The sequence below is a fragment of the Megalobrama amblycephala genome, linkage group LG16 (genome assembly GCF_018812025.1).
Source record: "Megalobrama amblycephala isolate DHTTF-2021 linkage group LG16, ASM1881202v1, whole genome shotgun sequence".
NCBI classification, from domain to species: domain Eukaryota; kingdom Metazoa; phylum Chordata; class Actinopteri; order Cypriniformes; family Xenocyprididae; genus Megalobrama; species Megalobrama amblycephala.
In genome coordinates, this window is record NC_063059.1 from 12621311 (window position 1) to 12645196 (window position 23886).

General features: G+C 36.3%; 1 protein-coding gene across 1 annotated transcript in view; it reads right to left on the minus strand.

Moving 5' to 3' along the window:
* frem2b (FRAS1 related extracellular matrix 2b) overlaps positions 1 to 23886 on the minus strand; it is a 95441-nt gene continuing 71555 nt past the window's right edge. Inside the window, 15 exon segments of the mRNA XM_048161110.1 lie at positions 1 to 1946; positions 2026 to 2172; positions 5187 to 5374; positions 5494 to 5620; positions 10921 to 11055; positions 11211 to 11338; positions 12354 to 12458; positions 12924 to 13116; positions 15646 to 15977; positions 16646 to 16777; positions 20219 to 20522; positions 20630 to 20785; positions 20903 to 21033; positions 21971 to 22153; positions 22667 to 22831. Coding sequence (XP_048017067.1) covers positions 1455 to 1946; positions 2026 to 2172; positions 5187 to 5374; positions 5494 to 5620; positions 10921 to 11055; positions 11211 to 11338; positions 12354 to 12458; positions 12924 to 13116; positions 15646 to 15977; positions 16646 to 16777; positions 20219 to 20522; positions 20630 to 20785; positions 20903 to 21033; positions 21971 to 22153; positions 22667 to 22831 — 2918 coding nt within the window. The 3' untranslated portion in view covers positions 1 to 1454.

A 23886-nucleotide genomic window follows, 5' to 3' on the forward strand; every position in this document is an offset into this window, starting at 1 on the left:
AATGGTCAATTGAGTGCCAGTCAAGTTTATTTGGCGATTTAAAACATTAATCCAATATGATGGCAAATAGGCTATCCAACTAATGTAAGAAAAAAAAAATATATATATTTATATATAAAATAATAGCAGTAAATTTATCTCTCACATACCCACAAAATCATATACTGTCCTGCAACAGAGCAATAATAACAAGGTGGTCACACTAGTAACGGCTGATAGAGCAGCGTCATGACAGGTATGGAAGTGAGGCTGTGAGTAATAATCTGTATAAAGCTCCTAGATCACTTATAATTTTCCACAGCTCCTGTTGTCTGGAATTTTTTGTCAACTGAAATTTCTTGGAAAGATATTTGCAGTGTTTTGTCAGCAGAACAATCCAAAAAACACATTAAATAACCCACTAAAGAGATGTATGTCTATCCCTCACAGCCTGATTTCATTGTTAAAAATCAAAGATGGCACTGCTGTGAATAACGCTGCCTTCACATGCTCTCGTAATGATGGTAAATACAAGTTTCCTAGGTAAAAATTGCACATGAACGCCCTCCCATTTTAACTTGAATGCGATGAGCACGTAATCATGACTTCAGAAATGGGAATTATCAAATTTCCGATAGAACATGAAGGCATCATAAGGTATATTGTGTAACGGCAAAGAAACGCTTCATGGCAAAATCATTTGATCATTTCCCCCAACATTTTATCTGACTTATAATACACTATGATACATTTTTACACAGTAAGTGTAGATGAAAAATAAAAATAAAACCATGCAAACTTGATAGTGACCATAAATACGTAAAATACAGAAAAGGAATAGGCTACTAATGTGCTTTTGTTCCGCCAAGGATAAAAAAAATTCATTCTTGATAATAGCAAAACCACTAGTTTGATGTTATTTAAGTTATTGTACTACAGTAGGCTATATTTCTTTTGCAAAGTAGAAACAATAGCAGTAAAAAAAAAAACATAAATGAAAAGAAAAAAAAAAATTATGTCATGGATGGATCACCCATCCAGTATAATACAATTCATTCATCATTATAATACTAACAAGCCATTAAAAATGATCAGTGACTGAAAACAACCTGTATTTATACAATATCATCCTTTCCCATAATACCGTTCTTTCATCTAGCACCTTTGGGTATAAAGTAAAACTTTCATTTGGATGAATATCAATGTCATCAAGCAGTACTAGTAACAGTAGTAGTAGCAGTAGTAGTATACAAGACTCTCTCTGCAAAAGATTCAGACTTCAAACAATTATTAAAGCAGTGACAACAGAAGTGCTTCTGAATTTCAAGTACACTTTCGGACCGTCAAAATCCCGAGGAGAGGTAGAGAGCAACCACTCCGAGTCACTGTGTGTCTTTGCGTGCCCAAGCAAATGAACAAGAGGCACACTTGCAAACAAAAAGTGATTTGAATAGGAGGGTCCACTGTTGAGAAAATCAAACCTCTGAACTGTCGTTGCTATCGAGGACTTGCGTCATCATGGGCTCTGTGCTGTTGGAGCCTTTGGGGGACTCAGTGACATTCTTCTCCCGTCTAGATCGCACCACCAGAATGACGAGAACGACAAGGAGGATGGTGAAAAGAAGACCTACCAAGATTCCTATGATCAAGACAAGCTGGTCGTCACTAGAGTCCCTGTGATTCAGTTCTCTGGGAATGACACCCTCCTCTTGGGATTCCTCATGAAGGTTGGGTTGTTTTTGAGTGCTGCGGTCCAGCGCTATATGTAAGATGTTTGTGCCGCGGTTATTTTCTGCACCAATATCCTGAGCCAAATCTGGAATGCCGCGGGCTGACCTTTTGGAAATCGAGTGGCTATGTGTCACAGAATGATAGTCAAGGCTCCTTTTCCCAATGCCCCGGTTTGCGTTGTCTCTGGACCGGACGGTGTAGATGGTGTGAATGTACCACTCCCTGCCTGCCGACACCTGGGAGGAGTGTTACAAGGTTAGCATCAAAGCATGATCACACCATTTCTTAATGTGCCGGCTGTTGTGTGCCTCTTACCTGAAACAAAGCTGTGGAATCCATACTAAAGCCATCAGAGCCCGGCTGCTTCACCAGCGCCAGCGCTTGAGGATCATCTACAGCGAGGAAAGCATTGAAACTAATGCTACCAAATGTTCTCGCTTGAGTCTCTGGCTGAGCTTTGTCCTGTAAAGCAGAATGAGTTCAAACATGTAAGTTATACTGTCGAATCATCCTAAAACAGCACAAAGGCAAGGTTGTTCTCCATGCTCTCAAGAATAATCATCATTATTGATTGGTCGTATAGTTAATTAAAACTAAAACTAATAACTCTTTCCCCACAATTGATAGAATTTTCTGGCAATCCATGTTTTCAGTGTTATATGGTAGGGGGCGCTATTACGCATCTTCTGAAAGAGTACAGAAGCTCCAGATCCAAACACAGGTGAAGAAAACAAGCAGCGAAACAAGCGATAGAAGGATTGCTTACACATATGTAAGCTAACTCAATCATCAAACAATAAAGGATTAGTTCACTTTCAAATGAAAATTTCCCCAAGCTTTACTCAAAAAATAATCTATATTTAACAAGTTATGAAGTAAAATATCGCGCTTCCGCCAGACTGCATTTCATATTCAACTTACAAAGAAAGTGTAAAACTCTTGCAGTTCAAAAAGCTTACACTACGTCCTACGCCTTCCCTATTTAACTTACAGAAAAAGCTTAACTCCCTGAGGTCTGAAAACGCGCCGGCACGTTTTGCAGGATTTTTTTCACATTGCAGCAAAACAGACTTAAAATACTCCGTCATTTCTTGTCATAGAGACATAAGTAATATATCAATTGAAACTATAGAATGTCTTCTTTTATTTGTGTACACAATGTTGTGCTTTTTGTAAAATAAAGAAAACTAACATGATGCGTGATCTCTCGTCTCCCTCTGAACGAAGTCCAATCTGATAGTTCTCAGAAAATGAACTGTAACTTATGAATACTAATGACAAAAAAAAAATGACACTTACGTCTAAAGAAACGTTGAAATGTCAGGTTTTAAATCATGCATAAACACATTCTGTGTTTATGTATTCTGTATGAAAAGAGAGCCATGTCAGAAGTCCGTGATTCAGCTCATTATCCGCTAATGCGGCCACGCCCACGGAGCCAGCGCTATTCAGACGCAAATTCAGAGGCAATACATGCATTCATCGTCTCAATCGTGTATTTATTGTCTTGAAAAGTGTTTATTTGGATGTTAAAGCAATGGTTAGCGATCTCTAGAAGACATGCCGTTAGTTCCTAGTTCCTTTTCTTCTTTATATGAATTTGTGGCCTAAAGGTGTACAGAGAGCGCCCTCCGGCTGCAAGTATGAATTAAAAACACCATTCCTGAAATGTCCTCTTCTTCTTCAGAATAATTTGTGGACTAAAGGTGTACAGAGACCGCCCTCCGGCTGCAAGTATGAATTGAAAACACAGTATCCAGCACTCATAGTGATGACAATAAATATTACTTCTCAGTATAGAAAATTGACATAAATATATAAGAATCCATCAATATTTCTCCAAATGTGCATGCTTTTAAGCTAAAAGCCTATATGAAATGCCATAGATGTAACATAATTGTTCAGACACTTTGCATCACAGAAATACATTATATTTTAAAGAATATAATAGAATACCATTATTTTAAATTGTAATAATATTTCACAGTATTGCTGTTTATGATGAGCTGAGACATTATTACAGAGGGTTTTTTTCACAGCCTACCTGACTGAAAGGCCTCATTAATATGCAAGTCATTTCAGGTAATTATTATGTGATTCTTTTGTCTTCTCAGGTGTAAATGGCCCATTATTCATGCAGATTCACACCTCCACACATACTGTGTTTCTTGACAAAAAGTGTCTTACAAAAACTAAATCAATATATTGTTTTATATGAAGGAGTAGGCAGCATTGGCCTTATTTCAGTGACTTAAGTTTTTTGTTTTTTCAATAACCACGCATAAACATTTTTTCTTCAAAAACACAAACATGTACATACATGTTCCTCACATATTATTGTAGCCTAGTTTGTGCTGAATACAGTGTAATGACAGTTTTGTCATTTATATGTTTATGAACAACTGAAAAAAGCACAAATGTCAGGGCATGTCAAAACTTCTCCAAGCCCCAAATCAGCCTCAGACTCCAGAGGGTTAACTGACACAACGCAAGTTTACACTTTCTTCGTATGTTGGAGTACTTTCTTGAGCTTCATACTCATTGGTCCCGTTCAATGCCATTATAAAGCTCGGATGTGTCAGGATATTTATTAATATATCTCTGATTGTGTTCATCAGAAAGAAGAAAGTCATATACACCTAGGATGGCTTGAGGGTGAGTAAAGCTTGGGGTAATTTTCATTTGAAAGTGAACTAATCCTTTAAACAGCATAAAAATCTAAACTGCCTAACATTACAGATTGTAATGTCGACCCAGGAAAAGGAATAGGACTGTGAAGCTTTGGAGGTGTTGATGGACTGGGGAATGCGTGGGGAAGAGTTAAACAACATTTATGGTAACTGAAATATAATAACTGAAATAAAATAAGGGTTTTTTTTTTTTTAGTTACTTGCCAAGGCAACATTTCTAATTTTCATTTAGTTTAAGCTGATGTACTAAAATGACTAAAACTGAAAATGAATGAAATGAAAAAAAAAGATAAAACTAAATATTAAACATGTTTTAAAAACAAAAACTAATAAAAACAACAAAACTACCACAACTTAAAACTGAAAAAATAATAATGGAATTAAAATATAGCCTAATTCATTATGTCATTGTTTAATTTCATTCTATGTCTGCAAAAGTTTCCTACATATGATTACTTGTAACTAAAATTAGCTGTTTGTATGTATTTCTTCAATGCTACTGCAGGTAAGACGTTTTTAGTTTTTCTTCCCGAAAACCGTCTTAAAAGTAAATATTAATTTATATATTAATGAACATTTTGTACATCCAGTTTAGACTTTAAAAGTTAATATTCAAATGAACTTTTACCTAAAGCTTTCACATAATTTTTTTCCTGGTGGCTTCGCTGTATACATTATTTGCCTTTGCTTTTAAAAAATAATTTCATCCATAATATTGGATTTCTAATCTAAAATGCCAACTGTTTATGCAAAGTTTGGGCTTTATTAAACAGTGTCTATACTTACAATAATCTTGAACCGGTACAAAAGAGACGGTGAATCAGCTAGGCAGCCGTACTCAAAGTTGTCAGGGTTGTACTTCGGGATGTATCCATCCGCCCCTGTGCACAGGAACACCTTCTCGATGTTACAGATGAACGAGTCTCCAAGATTCTGGACAGGATCTACCATTACACGGCCATAGATGACATCGCCTAGAGAAAAGCAACAGCCCTGAATTAGTGAAAGGTGTCATACTTCAATTCTCATAATCTTTATTTTTGGTCACAGGATCAAATAACATATGAATAAAGTGTTGTTTTTAGCACTTTACCCTCTGAGAAAGCTGTATCACTCTCCTGACCAAAGCCCATGGAGCCGTCTGACAACCAGAGAGTCCTCTTTGAAAGCAGGAGCATCTGTGTGTTAAGACTGAACTCTGCTGACACTGGATCACTCACCTAAAGGGAACAACATATATATTCTATAATTAAAAGTTCCCTAGATTTTGAAATGGAGTTTGATCTACTATGAAAAATTAAATACCAGAACAGAACTCAAAACTTCCCCCTAAGTCCAAAAAAGACCATTTATTGAACACAAATTGCAAATATGACAATTTCACTTATGACTTGATCCTGTTGGACCGGTTCACCCAAAAGTGAAAATTCTGTCATTAGTTATCAAGAAATGTTTTAATAGGTTATGACATTTGTTTGTGACGTTATGTTGTATTTATTGTGCATTGTACACTACTGGGATGGTCAGTTGAGCAACAAGTTCACAGCACATCTTAATTCTCACAATGATATGTTCTGTGTCTTGCAGGGGCGGTTTCTTCATTAGGGCAATAGGGCGACGCACCACCAAAGTGAGAAAGAGACGGATTTTTCAATCACATTCAACCACAGAGTTACGCTAGCTGTCACTGCTAGGCTGTTTGTTCTGCCTCTGGATATAGTCTAATTAGCGTCGAGTCACGCTCTGTGGAGTACCGCCTCTTTTTGGGCGATTTCAGTCTGGCCGAGATTTGCCCCGAGTGCTCCCATAGACTTCCATTCAAAGAACTTTTTTTTCGAACTGCAGGCACTGCAAAGCAATCTCTATGGGTTCCGGGAGGGCTCGCACTAACGTGCTTTCGTCATAATACGTAACCTTAACTTGTGCAGCGATTGGTGGAAACAAACATACTGTACCTCTATTAATAATTTTTTTTTTAAGTTGAAGTGACGTCCAATAATTTCCTCAGTGCACAATTTACATTTCACATACATATTCTCCATCTGTAAATGTTAGAAAGTCGAGAAAATATTTCCATTTTGCAGTCCGGCGTGGACAAACTTCCGTGAACGAGCGCCGCCGCGCGCATGCGCTCCAAACAGACGGAGTTCAATCTGAGTAAAATACATTTTGCTAAAAATATTTGTTGTTAAATTTTTGTTGGTGAACATAATTATGCCATATGTAGAATTTCGAACCTACAACTAAGTGTATTTGTAGATAGTAACTGTATAAAGTGACTGTTGTAGGGTAATCAAAATAATAATAATAATTAGTCTGTTCTTTTGTTTTTATTTATTTTCATTTTTAGTTTAGTGTATTTAACTACTGCTTTAAAAACATTTTGTTTTTAGATTGTAAAGTTACAATTTTAGAATATAGCCTAGGCCTAATGTGATTTGACCCCTTTTTTGCACATAATATAGCATATACTACACAGTTACATTCATGTTTGTTTTCATAGCCTTCAATATGAACATTGTTTCTACAACAATATTGGGCAGGATGTGAAATAACATTTTTTTTTTAAATTAAATAGATTTTTTTTTTTTAGATCCCAGCCCTATGGCATGCTTTAAATACTGAATTTTCCATGTTTTAGATAAGCAGAAATTATACATTATTATATCACTTTTTAAATGATTATTTAACAATTAGCCTATTCATTCCTGCATTTCTAAAAAAAAAATAAAAAATTTTTGCACCCCCCCAAAAAATTTTTGCGCCAGCCGCCACTGGTGTCTTGGCGTCCTTCTGAGTTCGCTCTTTCTAGGTAACCCGGCAAAACCAGTCTCAATGAGAAAGCAATTCGTTTCTTTGTGTTCTTGGAATCTTTCTGTAGTTTGTGGGTGTTATGTAAGCAGACAGTTCTTTTTACCAGTCACTAGTTTTCACCTCTGACAACAAAACAGGAAACAGATCTTGCTAACTGTGTTGTCTGAAAAGGGACCCTCGCCCTTTAGTAAGATACAGAAATATAAAATAGAGATATACAAAAATAGTACATTCCCACAACAAGTGCCATTTATGAGCACACACATGCCTCCTTTCTCAACTAGCAGGAAGTCTAAGGCTATCCTATTTCGCATGACCATTAAATTTGTGGCTCTTGCCCTAAAGACTCAAGTGCTTGATTGGTTTAATTAAAGGTGCATTGTTGGCTATATATCTTTGTGAGCTTTGGTTAGAGGTGGCTGAAATATAACTTTATGCATAGCTGCCAGCCTGCATGGAGAAGTTCTTGAGACTCCAGAGATTTCAGCAGCTTCAAATATCTGCTGCTCAACAGTGGCTTTTTTATAGCTGCCCTTTTAATACAATTAATTTGTTTGACAAACTTTTCTTAAGCTTCTGTGCTTTAAATCACTCACATATCTTCTGATAGTCTGATAATCTCTATTCAGTTTTCATAAAATATTAGTTGTTTTTTTTATGCCTTTTGCAAGACATTTCGCTGTTTGATGTTTTTCATCTTCAGAAAGATCTTCCCATATTGGATGAGAACTGTGATTTGCTTAATAATGTGTAACCTCTTTAGGCAGGTTTTCCATTTAACTAAGAACACCTTACAAACTACTTAAACCTGTCTGAGAATCATACCAGTTATCTAAAAATATACCCAGATAACACACGTACTTCTGCAAGATGACTGTTAAAGATCACTTCATCTGGGAAGCATCTGCTGTTACAAACATGATAGATGTCTTAAAGATGTCAGTTTTACATACATTCTAAATCATAAACATCGTAAAGACATTTTCTAAACATCTATTTGATGTCTGACAGGAAACGTCCTATAGACGTGTCGCAGATGAGCAAACACTCCAAACATCTGTCTTCTAGACGTAAACACGCAAATCATACAGACATCTCAGAGATGTACGAGTGCTATCGGTATGAGAAATAAAACAAACAAACACTTTCTTTAAACATCTAAAATCTGAATGTTTACTGTACTAAAATCCTACTGATATGTCACTAATAATTGTAACTGGAATAATTTGGAACACAGTGTATATATATAAAAGCCTAAATTCAATCTGTTCATCATATAAAGCGATCGAGTCTCTTCAGAAAATTTGGACTAAACCGGTCTATTCATATGGATGATTACATTGATCAAATTGACAGTAAAGACATGCTTCTTTTGAACTTTATATTCACCAAAGAGTCCTGAAAAAAAAAAAAAAAATCTGGTTTCCACAAGAATACCAAGCAACACTTGTCTTCAGCATTGATTAAAAAAAAAAAAAAAGTTTCTTGAGCCACAAATCAGCATATTAAATTTGCAGAATGATTTCTGAAGGATCATGTGACACTGAAGACTGGCATTAATGATGCTAAAAATACAGCTTTGCCATAACAGGAAAACATTACATTTTAAATTGTAAAAATATTTCACAATATTACTGTTTTTACTGTATTTTAATCAAATAAATACAGCCTAAGTGAGCAGAAGAGACTTCTTCTAAAAAACTAAAAATTTACAGACCACAAAATTCTGAATGGTGTACATGTGCAAGAACTTCATATTTAATATACTCCATTAATTTCTGTATTTAATGTTCAGCAAATTGAAATAATAAGAAGGAAGATATAGGGAAGTCTGCCAAACATTGTGCTGTTCCTTGCTGTGGACTAACATGCAGCTCTGCTTAATGTTAAAATAAAACTGATCAGTCTGGTACATTTCAGAATGGATTGTTTTGTAAAGCTGTCACACTGTAATGCAGGCATTGCACAGAGTTATGTATGACAGTGTTTCCCAACCACTGTGCCAGTGTGACAGTTTGTCAAGTGTGCCGTGGAAAATAACCAAATGCCAAAAAATAAATACATTAAATTAAATGAATACTATACAGTTAAGAATATATTGTCGTGATCAGGCGGAAACCTTGAATGAAGTGAACCGTGAGGGAGGTGCTGCACGTAGTTTGGAGATCTTTGCTTGTTTGCAATGCAAATATAAATAAACTGTTTGAAAAAAAGTACAGCCTTTTCTTTGCTCAAGAAACACTGTTTCTATAAAGGCTAATGTTTTATGTATTTAAAAAGCAGAGAAGAGTCTTAGCCTGATATTTCCTGTCTAGCTGTAGCCGGTATGCTAATGTTTTAAATATCCTGCTTCTATCTAATATATCATGGGATTTTGTCCAAATGTATTCAACAACAAGAAAACTTAAGTTAATGAAAAAGGATAATTCGAAGCACTTACTGTCTCAGATGTGGCTATTCAACAAGACAAAATATGTAATTTGCTGCTCAAAAACCTTGCAACTCCATCTGAGCTTGATTTTCATGATATGTTAATATTATAATGATACATGCATGTGTATGACATATATACAATACCACAATACCAACTTTGATGATACCATCACAAACAACATAATTTAGCTACCTATATAAGACCTTATTGTGTTCCTTCCTGACTTAAAGGAATAATTCATCCAAAAATGAAAATGATCCCATGATTTACTCACCCTCAAGCCATCCTAGGTGTGTATGACTTTCTTCTTTCAGACGAACACAATCAGAGATATATTTAAAAATATTCTTTGTCCTCCAAGCTTTATAATGGTTGTGAATGGGGGCATTTTGAAGCCAAAAATAATGCATCCATCCATTAAAAAAAGTAATCCATACGATTCCAGGGGGTTAATAAAGGTCTTCTGCCAAATGAGTAACCCAGTGACGCGATGTATGACGAAATCATCAGACATTTCTCTTTAAAAATGATCATTTTAGACTTATAATCCATGACCGGTGATTTGTTTTGCTCTATCCTCTGCGCCTCCGCGTTTGTCATTACGTTGTGCGTCAGATCAAAGGATATTCTTCTGCCCCAAATCGACTTGCGCATTCAGCATACGGTTGTCCGCCCGGAAGCTAGTTATTTGAATTTATAAAATTTTAAATATGGATATTTTTCTTACAAAATTGCATCACTTCGCTTCAGAAAACCTTCAATAACTCACTGGAGTCATATGGATTACTTTTTTTATGGATGGATGCATTATTTTTGACTTCAAAATGCATCACCCCATTCACAACCATTATAAACCTTGGAGGACTAAGGATATTTTTAAATATATCTCCGATTGTGTTCTTCTGAAAGAAGATAGTCATATACACCTAGGATGGCTTGAGGGTGAGTAAATCATGGAGTAATTTTCATTTTTTTTTATCACTTTAAGCTCAAGTTTCACATTAAATGTGATTACTACTTTTAATATAATAGCCAGTTTTAATATGCCACTTGAAGCAATGCATGTTTGTGCAATTTTGATGTTTTAGTGGTAGTGCCGTGGCGTTTTTTACTTATCAAAACTGTGCCCTGGCAAGAAAAAGGCTGGGAAACACTGATGTATGATGTGATCCCTGCTTTTGAGTGCCCCAATCACACACAGGAAAACTCTGAGCTTGGCTATACAGCCAATGGGATGAACTCTTTGATGAGTGCTTGTGATTCAGTAATGACCTGTTGGAAGCGTATGTCCAGATCAAAGGTGATTGGCTCTCTGGGGTGACACACAGGACGGAAGCTGTACTCGACATTGGGAGGAGCCGTGCAGGGAACCAGCTTCACTGTGTAAGTCCCTGAGTAATCCCTCACCTGGAGGAAAATATTTCAACACTTAACAGGAGAGACAGTAAAGGACCCAATAATGTCAAATGCAATCATGAACATATAGTATCATGAGCAGATTTTGCTTTGAATGCAGAAAAAATTCATTTTTACAGCTGCATCCAGACACCCTAAAGACTTACCGCAAAGTCAGAGATGAAGGTCCATTGCTGCATTGGCTGGTTGTATGTTGGCTCACTTCTCACCAAGCTAAGGTTAAAGGTCAGCCCAGGGTGGTCCGCACACATGACCATGGAAGTCATAAGAGAGGCTGTGTTGACAGAAATGTTGTTATTCTGATTGGATACAAGTAAGATCACATGACACTGCCTCATCATTACAAGCAAACTGTCTCATTAAAGGTGACAGAGAGGAGTTTTTCGTCGACTGAGAATCCAAAGACTGTTACTGAGTTTTTGAAATGAGCGCATGCGTAAGAACAACCCCCCTCCTTCACAGCTCATTTCGAGGGAACGCCTCCCAAAACTCGTGCACGAGTATCGGAACACGAGTGTTTACCACCGGCATTCGCTGTCGTGTTTTTTGGATTCATTATGTCGGACTCACCGCAGGTAACTCATAATCTGCAGTTGTTACTCCTGTCTCCTGACAAAAACATTGCATGCGGCGCCTGTGGAGTGTGGAAAGTTACTGGAGCGCGCAGCCGCGCTCGTCTCTCACAAGGAACGTCACGGCAGTGATTGACAAGCCAGAGGGCCAATCGTTTACACGATGATCGCGTAAACGATTGGCTGATGTTTTTAAGGCCCTACCTCGTGCACAGATGATGTATATTAATATTATTCCTTTCAGTGCACCTAATAAATAGTCTTTTATCAGTTAGTAAAGACAGTTTCAAGTAATATTGCAAAAATGTATAAAACAAAACATCCTCTTTAACACCTTTAAATGGACAAATTTCACAAGAAAGGTCTCATAATTCACCCCCAAATAAAAATAAATAAGAATAAACATTACATTGGACATCCACTGTTATTTTCAAAGGTAATTTACAATATTGTTTTAATTGAATTACAGTTATAAGAATGCAGTTATAATAATAGCTGGTTTCAAAAATAAGCCTCATTTTCTATATTCAAAATATCATTTCTTGTTTCTTTTTCTTTTTGATTGAAAAATTACTAGTGACAGTCTTGTGAGTTTCATCCAAATCTATAATTGCTCTCATGAAGCTGTGAGCCAAAAAAACTAATGAAAAACAATTATTAGAACCAGATGAAATAATACAGGTACCTGTAGTATATTTAATATGTGTAATAACACACCTGAATGTGCAGTGACAAAGAGCCCCCGAAAACGTGCTTCTGTACGGAAGTTGACAACCAAACGGCCTTGTTCGTTTATACGCATGCTTGTAGGATAGAGGGCCCCTAAAAAAAAAAAAAATCCACATAATGAAGAAATCCATATATACTACTGTTCAAAAGTTTGGGATCAGTAACATTTTTTTTTTAAATATTTGAATTTTCTATTCATCAATTTTTTCAACATAACTGTTTCTTGTGCACTATTTCAGCATATTAGAATGATTTCTGAAGGATCATGAGACTCTGAGAACTGGAAAATGATGCTGAAAATTCAGCTTTGCATCACAGGAATAAATTACACTTTATTTTTAATTTTTTTTTTAATAGTAAACATTTATTGCAATGATATATCACAACATTATTGTTTCACTGTAATAATAATAAATAATTTCATGAGACTTTTTTCAAAAACATTAAAAAAAAATCTTACCTATGCCAAACTTTTGAACAATACTGTAAATACTATGCAAAAACAATATGAAATGGTCTAAAAAAAATAATTAATAAAGGAAAAATGTGCTGTCTTGCCTTGTAATTCAGCTTCTGGTGGACTACCAATGCCATCTCTCCACAAGATGGCAGTATCATAAACAAAAGTGAGACGCAGCTCAGACTGCAGGTCAAAGTGCTGCCAGCCACCAGCACCGACAGGTGAATGGAACACGTATGACACGTGCAGGGGGACACGCAGGGTCACATAAGACTGCACCAGGTTCAGCACCTACACAGGACAGAAAGATGAATTCTGTAGTAACCACCCAGCTAACAATTTTTGGAACCTACCTGGAACTAACCCAGAATGAACATCCTAACATACTCTGTTACTTAGTAAGGAAAGTTTTCTTTTTACGTAAATAGAACATTCCCTTTAGGATTGGAGAAGGTTTAGGTTTGGTTATAGGTGCAATGTGTACATTTTAGGAGGATCTATTGGCAGAAATGCAATATAATATACATATGTTTTCAGTGGTGTATAAAGACCTTAAGTAATGAACAGTTGGTGGTTTGAGTCATTTCTATCTACATACACCGCGTGTCCCCTTACATGTTAAGTCGCCATTTTGCGGCGGCATGTTTCTACAGTAGCCCTAAATGAACAAACTGCTCTACAGAGCGTGTTTGCTTGACTGGCTACACTCTGCTGTAGATGAAGACATTTTTGTCCAGTGTTGGCGACCGTAGCTTCTCTAAAATGCAATTCGCAACCTCACTGCTAGATGCCGCTAAAATTTGCACACTGCACCTTTAAATTTTGATTATAAAAATAACTTTTAAAGATCCATAAAGGATCCTCTTTAGATTGTCACAAAAAACCTGCCTGCAGTGTTATGGGAATGTTTGTTTATGGTTATAAAACCCAAAAATAAAACCCAAAAATAACCATTAGAGAAAGTTCTGGATAGGTTCTCTTTATGTTGTCACAAAAAAAAAAAAAAACCTTCCTGCAATGTTCTGGGATGGTTAATTTATGGTTATAAAAATAAAACTTACTGTAAAAATAACCATTAAGAGAAAGTTCTCTAAAGGTTGTCACAAACAACCTCCCTGAAACTTTAGTTTTTGGTTACAAAAAAGAACCTAGAGAACATTCTTAGAACGTTATGACAACATTATAGGATCGTTCTGTGTTCTGGGTAAACTGTCTCTAAGGACAGGAGAATTAGACTTCTAACCTCATGAGTCATGATTATTACACATAAACCTTTGTTGTCAAATAAAAATCTTAATTATGTTAAGGGAAGCAAAAGGCTTTTGGAATGGCTGTATGTATATGCATGTCATGTATATGTACCACCAGTAGATGGTGCTGTTGTTCTTGCTTTAATTTAACTCTGGAAGCCTCACTCAGTTTACCCTAGAAAGAAATTACTAATGAATTGAAATATCTTTAAACTCACAAAATTACATCAATAGTCAGAATCATGAGCTTTTAATAGTAAAAATTTAACCAAAAAAAAAAAAAAAAAAAACACCTTGCAGTAAACTCTTAAAATTCTTCTAATTTTTTAAATTCTTCTTAAACTCTTAAATTAAAAGTACTTCAGCTGTGAAGCACTGAATACTAGTCCGCTAACTGCTAACTCTCCAAGTGTTTTGGATATCTTCACAGATCGACTTCACTGAACTTAAATGTGGCCTGTACACCCATCCATCCCTGTTTAATGACACTAGTCCACTTTAATTAACTGCAGAGTAAACCAGCAGAGCCTGTGTCCATGGTGAAGATGAACGACTGGCTTAAACAGGCATGTAAACAGTTGTCTGAAGTTTGTTTTAAGGGCTAGCCTTGTCTAGCTAGCTGTTTAAAGGGAAGAACAGAAAAAAAGAGAAGCTTTTTATGATCTAAAGGTCAGTTTTGACTCATTGTGGGTGAAAGACAAATAGTGGACTGCTTAAACTAGAGGTACATAAAGCAAATGCCTTTTCCAATAAGCTAAAATGGTTAGCCACAACATAATGGATTGATGTGATCTCACAACTGTGAAATAAGTCTTGTAATATGTTTGGCAAAGACTGGATATCCATATATCAAGAGCAGGAGTCTAAACCTTAAAATGCATTAAATACATTCCTGAACTGACACTGAAACAAAACAAAACAGAGACAGAGACATGTTAGCTGCTTTTAAGGGCACAAAACACATTCTTACGCTACCGTTCAAAAGAAGTTTTTGAAAGAAGTCTCTTTTGCTCATCAAAGGCTTCAGTTATTTAATAAAAGTTTTTATTATAAAAAATAAAGTAAAAACATTGTGAAATATTATTACAATATTAGAAATATAGTTTTCAATTTTAATACATATTAAAATGCCATTTTTTTCTTGTGATGGCAAAGCTGAATTTTCAGCATCAGTCTTCAGTGTCACATGATGCTTCAGAAATCATTCTAATACGCTGATTTGCTGCTCAAGAAACATTTATTACTGTTATCAATGTTAAAAACAGTTGTGCAGCTTTATATTTCTGTGGATTTTTTTTTTTTTTTTCAGAATTCTTTTAAAAGAACAGCATTTATTTGAAATAGAAATCTTTATGTCTTTACTGTCAATTTGATCAATTTAATGTATCCTTGTTGAATAAAAGTAAGCATTTCTTTAAAAACACACACACACACACAACACACACACACACACACACACACACACACACACTTTTGAACGGTAGTGTATATATCTTTGTATTTGCTTGATGCTAAAGGCATGATGAAATTAAATTAGAAAAAAAAAAAAAGTTTTCTTCTCTTTCCTCACCTGTCCATCAGTCCCGATGGTCCCTCCACAATCGTTGAGCAGTTCAGACATGTCATAATAGCTGACAAACTCCCACAAGCATGCCTCCAGATGCAGGTTTCGGTAGAATCGCAGGGTGTTTTGTCCCCTGATGGTCGTGCTATACTGGTAGGGCGCAGTCCCACCAATGGCATCTGGATTGCGGGTGGCGTCGGTGATGAAACCGTAGCGTGTCCGCACCTCTGTGTAGTCCAGCAGGTTTGAGCAGCGATGGTTTCCTACACGTGTGCCGTCTGGACTCAGGGTCAGTTCAAAGTTGGAGAGCGGCCGAGTGGAGACTACAGGTAACATACCTAACAAGGCAATGAGGTACATGATGTAACATGGATGTATCTGATCCAGTGTTGTTACTGTTAACTAAAACTAAAAATATTAAAAATCATTTTTGGTCACTGAAATAAAGCAGCAATTAAAAATAAAATAAAATAATAATTAGATAAACTTTAAAAAAAACTACTGAAAATTAGAAATGTTGATGAAAATGAAATGAAATAAGTTGAGGTACTAAAATAACTAAAATGGAAACATATATAAATTAAAGCTAAATAAAAAAATACTAATAAAAATGACAAAACTACAAAATTACTAAAACTTAAACTAAAATTACAATAAATACTGAAAATCTAAAAATAAAAGTTAATTAAAAATATTAATATTAACTATAAAAGTACATAACACTAAAATAAAACTGATCTGATCTGACACAGAAAGTGATCAAACTCTTTTTTTTTTATTATATATACTTATATATTAATTGTGAGACTACACAGAATATTTGTGCTTTTATAAAATCTGTCACACCACATAACTTTTTAAATGAATTGCAAAAAAAATGGTTGTGTAAAAATTAATATAAAATGGAAAAAAAAAGAAAAAATGTAATTTATCAATGTATATGATTCCCTATATGCTGGACAGTCTGATCAGCAAAATCTGCTTACACTATGGTAGGTGTACTGACCGTCAATATGGGGCATGGTAACAGTCAGTTTAATGAGGTTTGGATGGTCTGGATCTTCTGCTCCAGTGTAGCGCAGTCTGGCAGAGAAAGGTTCAGCTCCAACTGTGCCAACAACCCGAGGCTGGCACATACCTGATGCCAAAAGAAAGAAACATTAAACAGCAGCACCATAAAGGGGCTGTATCATATAAAAAAATACTGTAAAGTCAACATGAAACAATGTTTGAACCCATTTTACTTTCGTAAACGCCATATTTATGAGTGAAATAGGATATTCAATGAGAAGACACATTTTTTCAACTGAAAACTGGATCACAATAGTGGGTGTGAATTATGCACAGTAAGACCAGGGCTGTGTTTAAGTCCATTTTTTATGCCTTTCCCACGGTAACTTCCCTCCGTCTCATTGACTGTACGGCATTGCTTACACTGCACGAGAGCCCCCTACTGGTGGAACCCTTGCAATGGGTTTAAATGGAACACACTAAGCCCTTGATCACATATGGAACTGATTTAATACTTACAGTTGGTGTGTTTGTTTTACGCACCATTCTTTAGTCCTGTATGTATGCTTGGGCTGTTAAGAGTAAATAAAAAACATTGCACAAACAAAAATGCTAACAAATTACAAACCCGATTCCAAAAAAGTTGGGACACTGTACAAATTGAATAAAAAATGAATGCAATAATTTACAAATCTCACAAACTTATATTTTATTCACAATAGAATATAGATAACATATCAAATGTTGAAAGTGAGACATTTTGAAATGTCGTGCCAAATATTGGTTTATTTTGGATTTCATGAGAGCTACACATTCCAAAAAAGTTGGGACAGGTAGCAATAAGATGCCGGAAAAGTTAAATGTACATATAAGGAACAGCTGGAGGGCCAATTTGCAACTTATTAGGTCAATTGGCAACATGATGGGCAGAGGATCACCAATTCCCCCAATGCTGCTGCGAAAAATAGTGGAGCAATATCAGAAAGGAGTTTCTCAGAGAAAAATTGCAAAGAGTTTGAAGTTATCATCATCTACAGTGCATAATATCATCCAAAGATTCAGAGAGTCTGGAACAATCTCTGTGCGTAAGGGTCAAGGCCGGAAAACTATACTGGATGCCTGTGATCTTCGGGCCCTTAGACAGCACTGCATCACATTCAGGAATGCTACTGTAATGTAACTCACAACATGGGCTCAGGAATACTTCCAGAAAACATTGTCGGTGAACACAATCCACCGTGCCATTCACCGTTGCCGGCTAAAACTCTATAGATCATTAAAGAAGCCATATCTAAACATGATCCAGAAGCGCAGGCGTTTTCTCTGGGCCAAGGCTCATTTAAAATGGACTGTGGCAAAGTGGAAAACTGTTCTGTGGTCAGACGAATCAAAATTTGAAGTTCTTTTTTGGAAAACTGGGACACCATGTCATCCGGACTGAAGAGGACAAGGACAACCCAAGTTGTTATTAGCGCTCAGTTCAGAAGCCTACATCTCTGATGGTATGGGGTTGCATGAGTGCGTGTGGCATGGGCAGCTTACACATCTGGAAAGGCACCATCAATGCTGAAAGGTATATCCAAGTTCTAGAACAACATATGCTCCCATCCAGATGTCGTCTCTTTCAGGGAAGACCTTGCATTTTCCAACATGACAATGCCAGACCACATACTGCATCAATTACAACATCATGGCTGCGTAGAAGAAGGATCCGGGTACTGAAATGGCCAGCCTGCAGTCCAGATCTTTCACCCATAGAAAACATTTGGTGCATCATAAAGAGGAAGATGCGACATAGAAGACCTAAGAGTTGAGCAACTAGAAGCCTGTATTAGACAAGAATGGGACAACATTCCTATTCCTAAACTTGAGCAACTTGTCTCCTCAGTCCCCAGACGTTTGCCGACTGTTATAAAAAGAAGAGGGGATGCCACACAGTGGTAAACATGGCCTTGTCCCAACTTTTTTGAGATGTGTTGATGCCATGAAATTTAAAATCAACTTATTTTTCCCTTAAAATGATACATTTTCTCAGTTTAAACATTTGATATGTCATCTATGTTGTATTCTGAATAAAATATTGAAATTTGAAACTTCCACATCATTGCATTCTGTTTTTATTCACAATTTGTACAGTGTCCCAACTTTTTTGGAATCGGGTTTGTATAACTGTGTAAAAAACAGCTTAAGGTAGCTACAAGTGTTATGCGGTTAAATGTCAAAGTAACCAATATCATACACTAGATTGTGTGGGTTGGGGGTAAATTAAGCGTGATGTGATGTCATAATTGTGTTGCATTGTGGTCCGTGGATCTGCCTGAAGTGTACATATTGAGGAGACTCGCTTCCTCGGTCAAAATTAAAAAAAAGGGTCTGTCCAAATAAACTTCCCTCGCACACTTGATGAAGTTGAATGCACTGCAAAACGGCAGCAGGATTCCCTGCCGTTTTGCAAGTGAATATCTAAAAGTGGAGTTAAACGCAGCCCAGCAATGTGCATTAAGGACATGCAAAGAGGTTAGCCAATCATAACAGAGGGGGTAAAAGATGGCCTCAGAGAGGATCAGACAGAGTGTTTAAAGGTCCCGTTTTTCGTGGTTTTTTGAAGCTTTGATTGTGTTTATAGTGTGCAATATTACATGTGTTCATGTTTCGCGTGTAAAAAAACACAGTATTTTTCACATAATTTACTTATCTGTATACCGCTGTTTCCACTGTCATAAAAACAGGCTGATGACTTCCTTGTTCTATGAAGTCCCTCCTTCAGAAATACGTAACGAGTTCTGATTGTGCCAGCGATTCCTGTGTTGTGATTCGACAGCAGTTTAGCGCATCTTGCCCAGAAAGGTCACGCCTCTTACCATAACGTGGAGATGCACGCACTCAGTGTTATTGTAAACATGTCTTTAATTTTACCCTATCAATTTGAGCCGGAATCAGACCCGGTGATTGGACTGCGGGATGAAAATAACAGCGTTTCGACGGCATGGCGACAAACACACTCTACAAACGCAACTCTTGTGTATTCCTGTGGGCGGAGGTTAGTCAAAAAACTGTTTTAGTGACGTCATTAAAGAAGGAAGTAGAGGGATGTAGTCCAAACTGGCCGTTCAATGTAGGCGACTTCTGTTAAATAAAATATCTCGCTTGGCATTGAACTTTGAGCTTTAAAATTTTACAGATTTTATTTATACTCTAACAACAACATTACACACTAACTAAAGTTTGAAACATGGGATCACGAAGAACGGGACCTTTAAAATGGTCATGTGAAACTAAATTACTATGATTTTGGTACAAGAATCCTTAATTAACATTATAAGTGGACTTTAGAGGAAAAATAAAATAGAAATAAACTTTTAAATATTATCATAGAGATTACTGTCAAAAATTGACTGTGGAAATTACAATACTGTAGCAAAGCAAGGCTAAAATTTGAATTTTTATCAGGATCAAATGATGCAGAACTCAGAAAGAAGAATCAGAAAATTAAATCAGACAGCCACTTGTCTTTTCATCTCTTTTTTTGCCTAAAACTGGTGCTATTTCCGTAATGCACTAAACTCACCGTCTTCTAGGCTGATGGAAACTATGGGGCTGGTGAGCTCCAGGCCTTCATCCCCATTAGAGTTGACAGCCCGGGCTGCACACTGCACACGTGAGCCTGCCTGGAAATACACTGAGTCTAATGTGATTGTTTTGGAGGAGGTGAAGAAGGTGTCAAAATCCACCTCCTTCATGGGGCTGGTCACACCGTCAGGTCCTGTGGGGGCACTGACCAGCCAGCGGTACCGGGTCAGGGTGTTATTAATGTGTTCAGCAACACAGATGGAGCCCGTCCGGTCAAAGTCAGGATACTTGGGGTTGCACGACTATAATAAATATACAAAGAAATTAATATATAATTTAGACAGAGAGACAGACAGACATAGATATAGATAGATTTTTTGCTCATTGTTTCCCTATATAGTGAACTTACCGTGACACAGACTACGGGATATCCTGCAGTTGGCTGTGTACCTCTTGTCCTGCTTGTATCATCGTACTGCAACAGAGACACCACCACTGGCACAGAGGGGAAGGTCACGTCTGCCATACTGTTCGTCTCTTCAATGTAGATGATGGCTTTAGTGACCTGAAGGTTTGGAAGAGAAGCTATAATGCACACAGTGTGGGTCTAATACTACTGGTACAGCACAGCCAGATTATATACTTTGTTTCCATATTCCAGTGCAAGCATATTTTGAAGTACCTGAATTTCTGCTACCATGTTCTCATCAGGTTTGAGGTGGACAGTGAAGGCCTCTCTCATCTCTCGTACACCATCATACAGGATTTCCACCTCTACAATGTGCTCTGTCTCTCCCTCTTTAAACTCCACATCTGTAGTTGAGAAATTGTCATGTCATTTTCATGTTTGATTTTGATCACCTTCTATAAGTACATGATAAAGTCTTTTTTAAAAGTGTGACAAATAACCAGTGAGGCGGAACACAAAAACATGTCCAGCTCATGATCCACTCCAATTTTTTTTTTTTTAATTCCTTTTAGAAAATTAAGTCTATTTTATGACTATCAGGATTTTTTGCATTGTGACATTGTTTTCGATTAAAGATATTTCCTGTCTAAATTATCACTACAGTAATGTGTTCAGATATTTCTCTCTTAGATTCTCTTTTCTGTAATGCAGCCATTTTTAACAGTACAAGAGTAAAAAAAAAGTAATAAAATACTTTTTTAAATTTAAATCAGCATAAATGATGTAAAAGGAAAATAATTGTATTCATAATAGTATTAGTTATATTGTATATATGCTTAAGCAGAAAATTATATTCATAGTAGTATTTATTATATTTAAATCAGCATAAATTATGTAAATATAACACTCTATTCTGTATGCAATTCTTTTTCTATGTAAATCAGCATAAAATAGGTAAACTGAAAAATGTTTTATTATAACATTTAGTAGTATTTGTTGTATTTACAAAATTTATGCTGATTTAAAAGAAAAACAGTTGTTTTCATAGTAGTATTTGTTTTAAATCAGCATAAATTAAGTAAATATAACAAATATTACTATGATGTATAAATACTTGAAACATTTTTTACAGTAATGAATTTTTTTTTTTATTCTATATTATACTATTTTTTCTTTTGTATAGTGGTACTGTGAATATAGGTGGGAAATGTTTTTATTAAAATCTTAATGGTCGTAAAATAAGCTTAATTTTTTTTGAGCAGCATCATTTGAAAGTAAAAAATGATGGCTTTAGGGTAAAAGTTTCTTACAAAACTCTGCTATGATGTTGTTTAAACCCACCTTCAGAGATGGGATGGTAATCTTCTCCAGAGGAAGCTGAGCCATCCTTTGTGTGGACCCGAACCACAGACACTTTGGACGTGTCTCCTGTCCTCTGGACCGGGATCCTCACCACTGAGATTTGCCCCGACTCACTGGGTTCACTGACACTGAATTTGGTTGCTCCAAACCTGATGATGGCCTCTGGGGAAGGAGGATCGTGGGAAAGTACAGATGTATGTCAGCACCGCATTATCGCTTCAGTCAGGACTAATATCGACCAATCAGCTTAACCAGACTGATGATTAAAGATCAAAAAATGATGAAATCAAAATGAGTCCAGGTCTATTAGATTTTAAGCAATCTATTTGCTAGTGAATTCGTAAATGTTTTCAAAATTATACTTTTATCTTTAAATGTATCTAGCAGATAAGTGCATTTAAATTCTACATTCTTTCCCTTTCATCTTGTTTAAAATATTTTTTGTGAATGAATGCATACTATAATACTAGCAATTTGTAGGTTTTTCCTTTTCCCACATCTTCACATCTTTAATATCTACATTTCTGAATTAAAAAAAAAACACCTCACAGCCTTACAGTACATTTTCTGCTCTTAGGCCAATTAAGTACTTTCTAGATCTCCGACAGACAACAGCAATTGCAAGTGAATATAAGCGGGTACAAAAATGTGGAAAATTGGGAGATAACGTCTTACTGTCAGCATCATCCTTTATCTTGATGAGTGTCTCATTCTGAGCCCCTATGGAGGCCCCAAACAGAGACGCACTCTTGGGGCTTCCCAGCACCAATCTCAGCTCCTCATCTTCCTCATGTTCAGTGTCATCCACCAGGATGAGGACACAAGGCTTCTCCACCTCTCCTACACAAGTAATGATTTCAAGAGAGAGTTTTTGCTAAGTAGGTATAAAATATGTCAGCACATCAAACAGCAAAATAATTATTTAGGAAAATAAAATGGATTTCCTTCAGAATTTATAGCTTAAAGTTGCCCTAGAACTTTTTTTTAAAAAGATGTAATATAAGTCTAAGGTGTCCCCTGAATGTGTCTGTGAAGTTTCAGCTCAAAATACCCCATAGATTTTTTTTTATTCATTTTTTTAACTGCCTATTTTGGGGCATCATTATAAATGAGCCGATTCAGGGCTACTGGCCCTTTAATTCTCCTGCTCCACACCCACGGAGCTCGCGCTTGCCTTGAACAGTGCATAAACAAAGTTTACACAGCTAATATAACCATCAAATTGATCTTTACAAAGTGTTCGTCATGCATGTGTCATGCATGCGTCGGATTATGTGAGTATTGTATACTGTTATATTGTTTACATTTGATTCTGAATGAAGTTTGAGGCTGTGCTCCGTGGCTAACGGCTAATGCTACACTGTTGGAGAGATTTATAAAGAATGAAGTTGTGTTTATGCATTATACAGACTGCAAGTGTTTAATAATGAAAATAGCGACGGCTCTCGTCTCCGTGAATACAGTAAGAAACGATGGTAACTTTAACCACATTAAAGTTAACGAAAACCAACATGCTAACGAAACATTTAGAAAGACAATTTACAAATATCACTAAAAATATCATGATATCATGGATCATGTCAGTTATTATTGCTCCATCTGCCATTTTTCGCTGTTGTTCTTGCTTGCTTACCTAGTCTGTTGATTCACCTGTGCAGATCAGACGTTAATACTGGCTGCCCTTGTCTAATGCCTTTCATAATGTTGGGAACATGGGCTGGCATATGCAAATATTGGGGGCGTACATATTAATGATCCCGACTGTTATGTAACAGTCGGTGTTATGTTGAGATTCGCCTGTTCTTCGGAGGTCTTTTAGACAAATAAGATTTACATAAGAAGGAGGAAACAATGGAGTTTGAGACTCACTGTATGTCTTTTCCATGTACTGAACT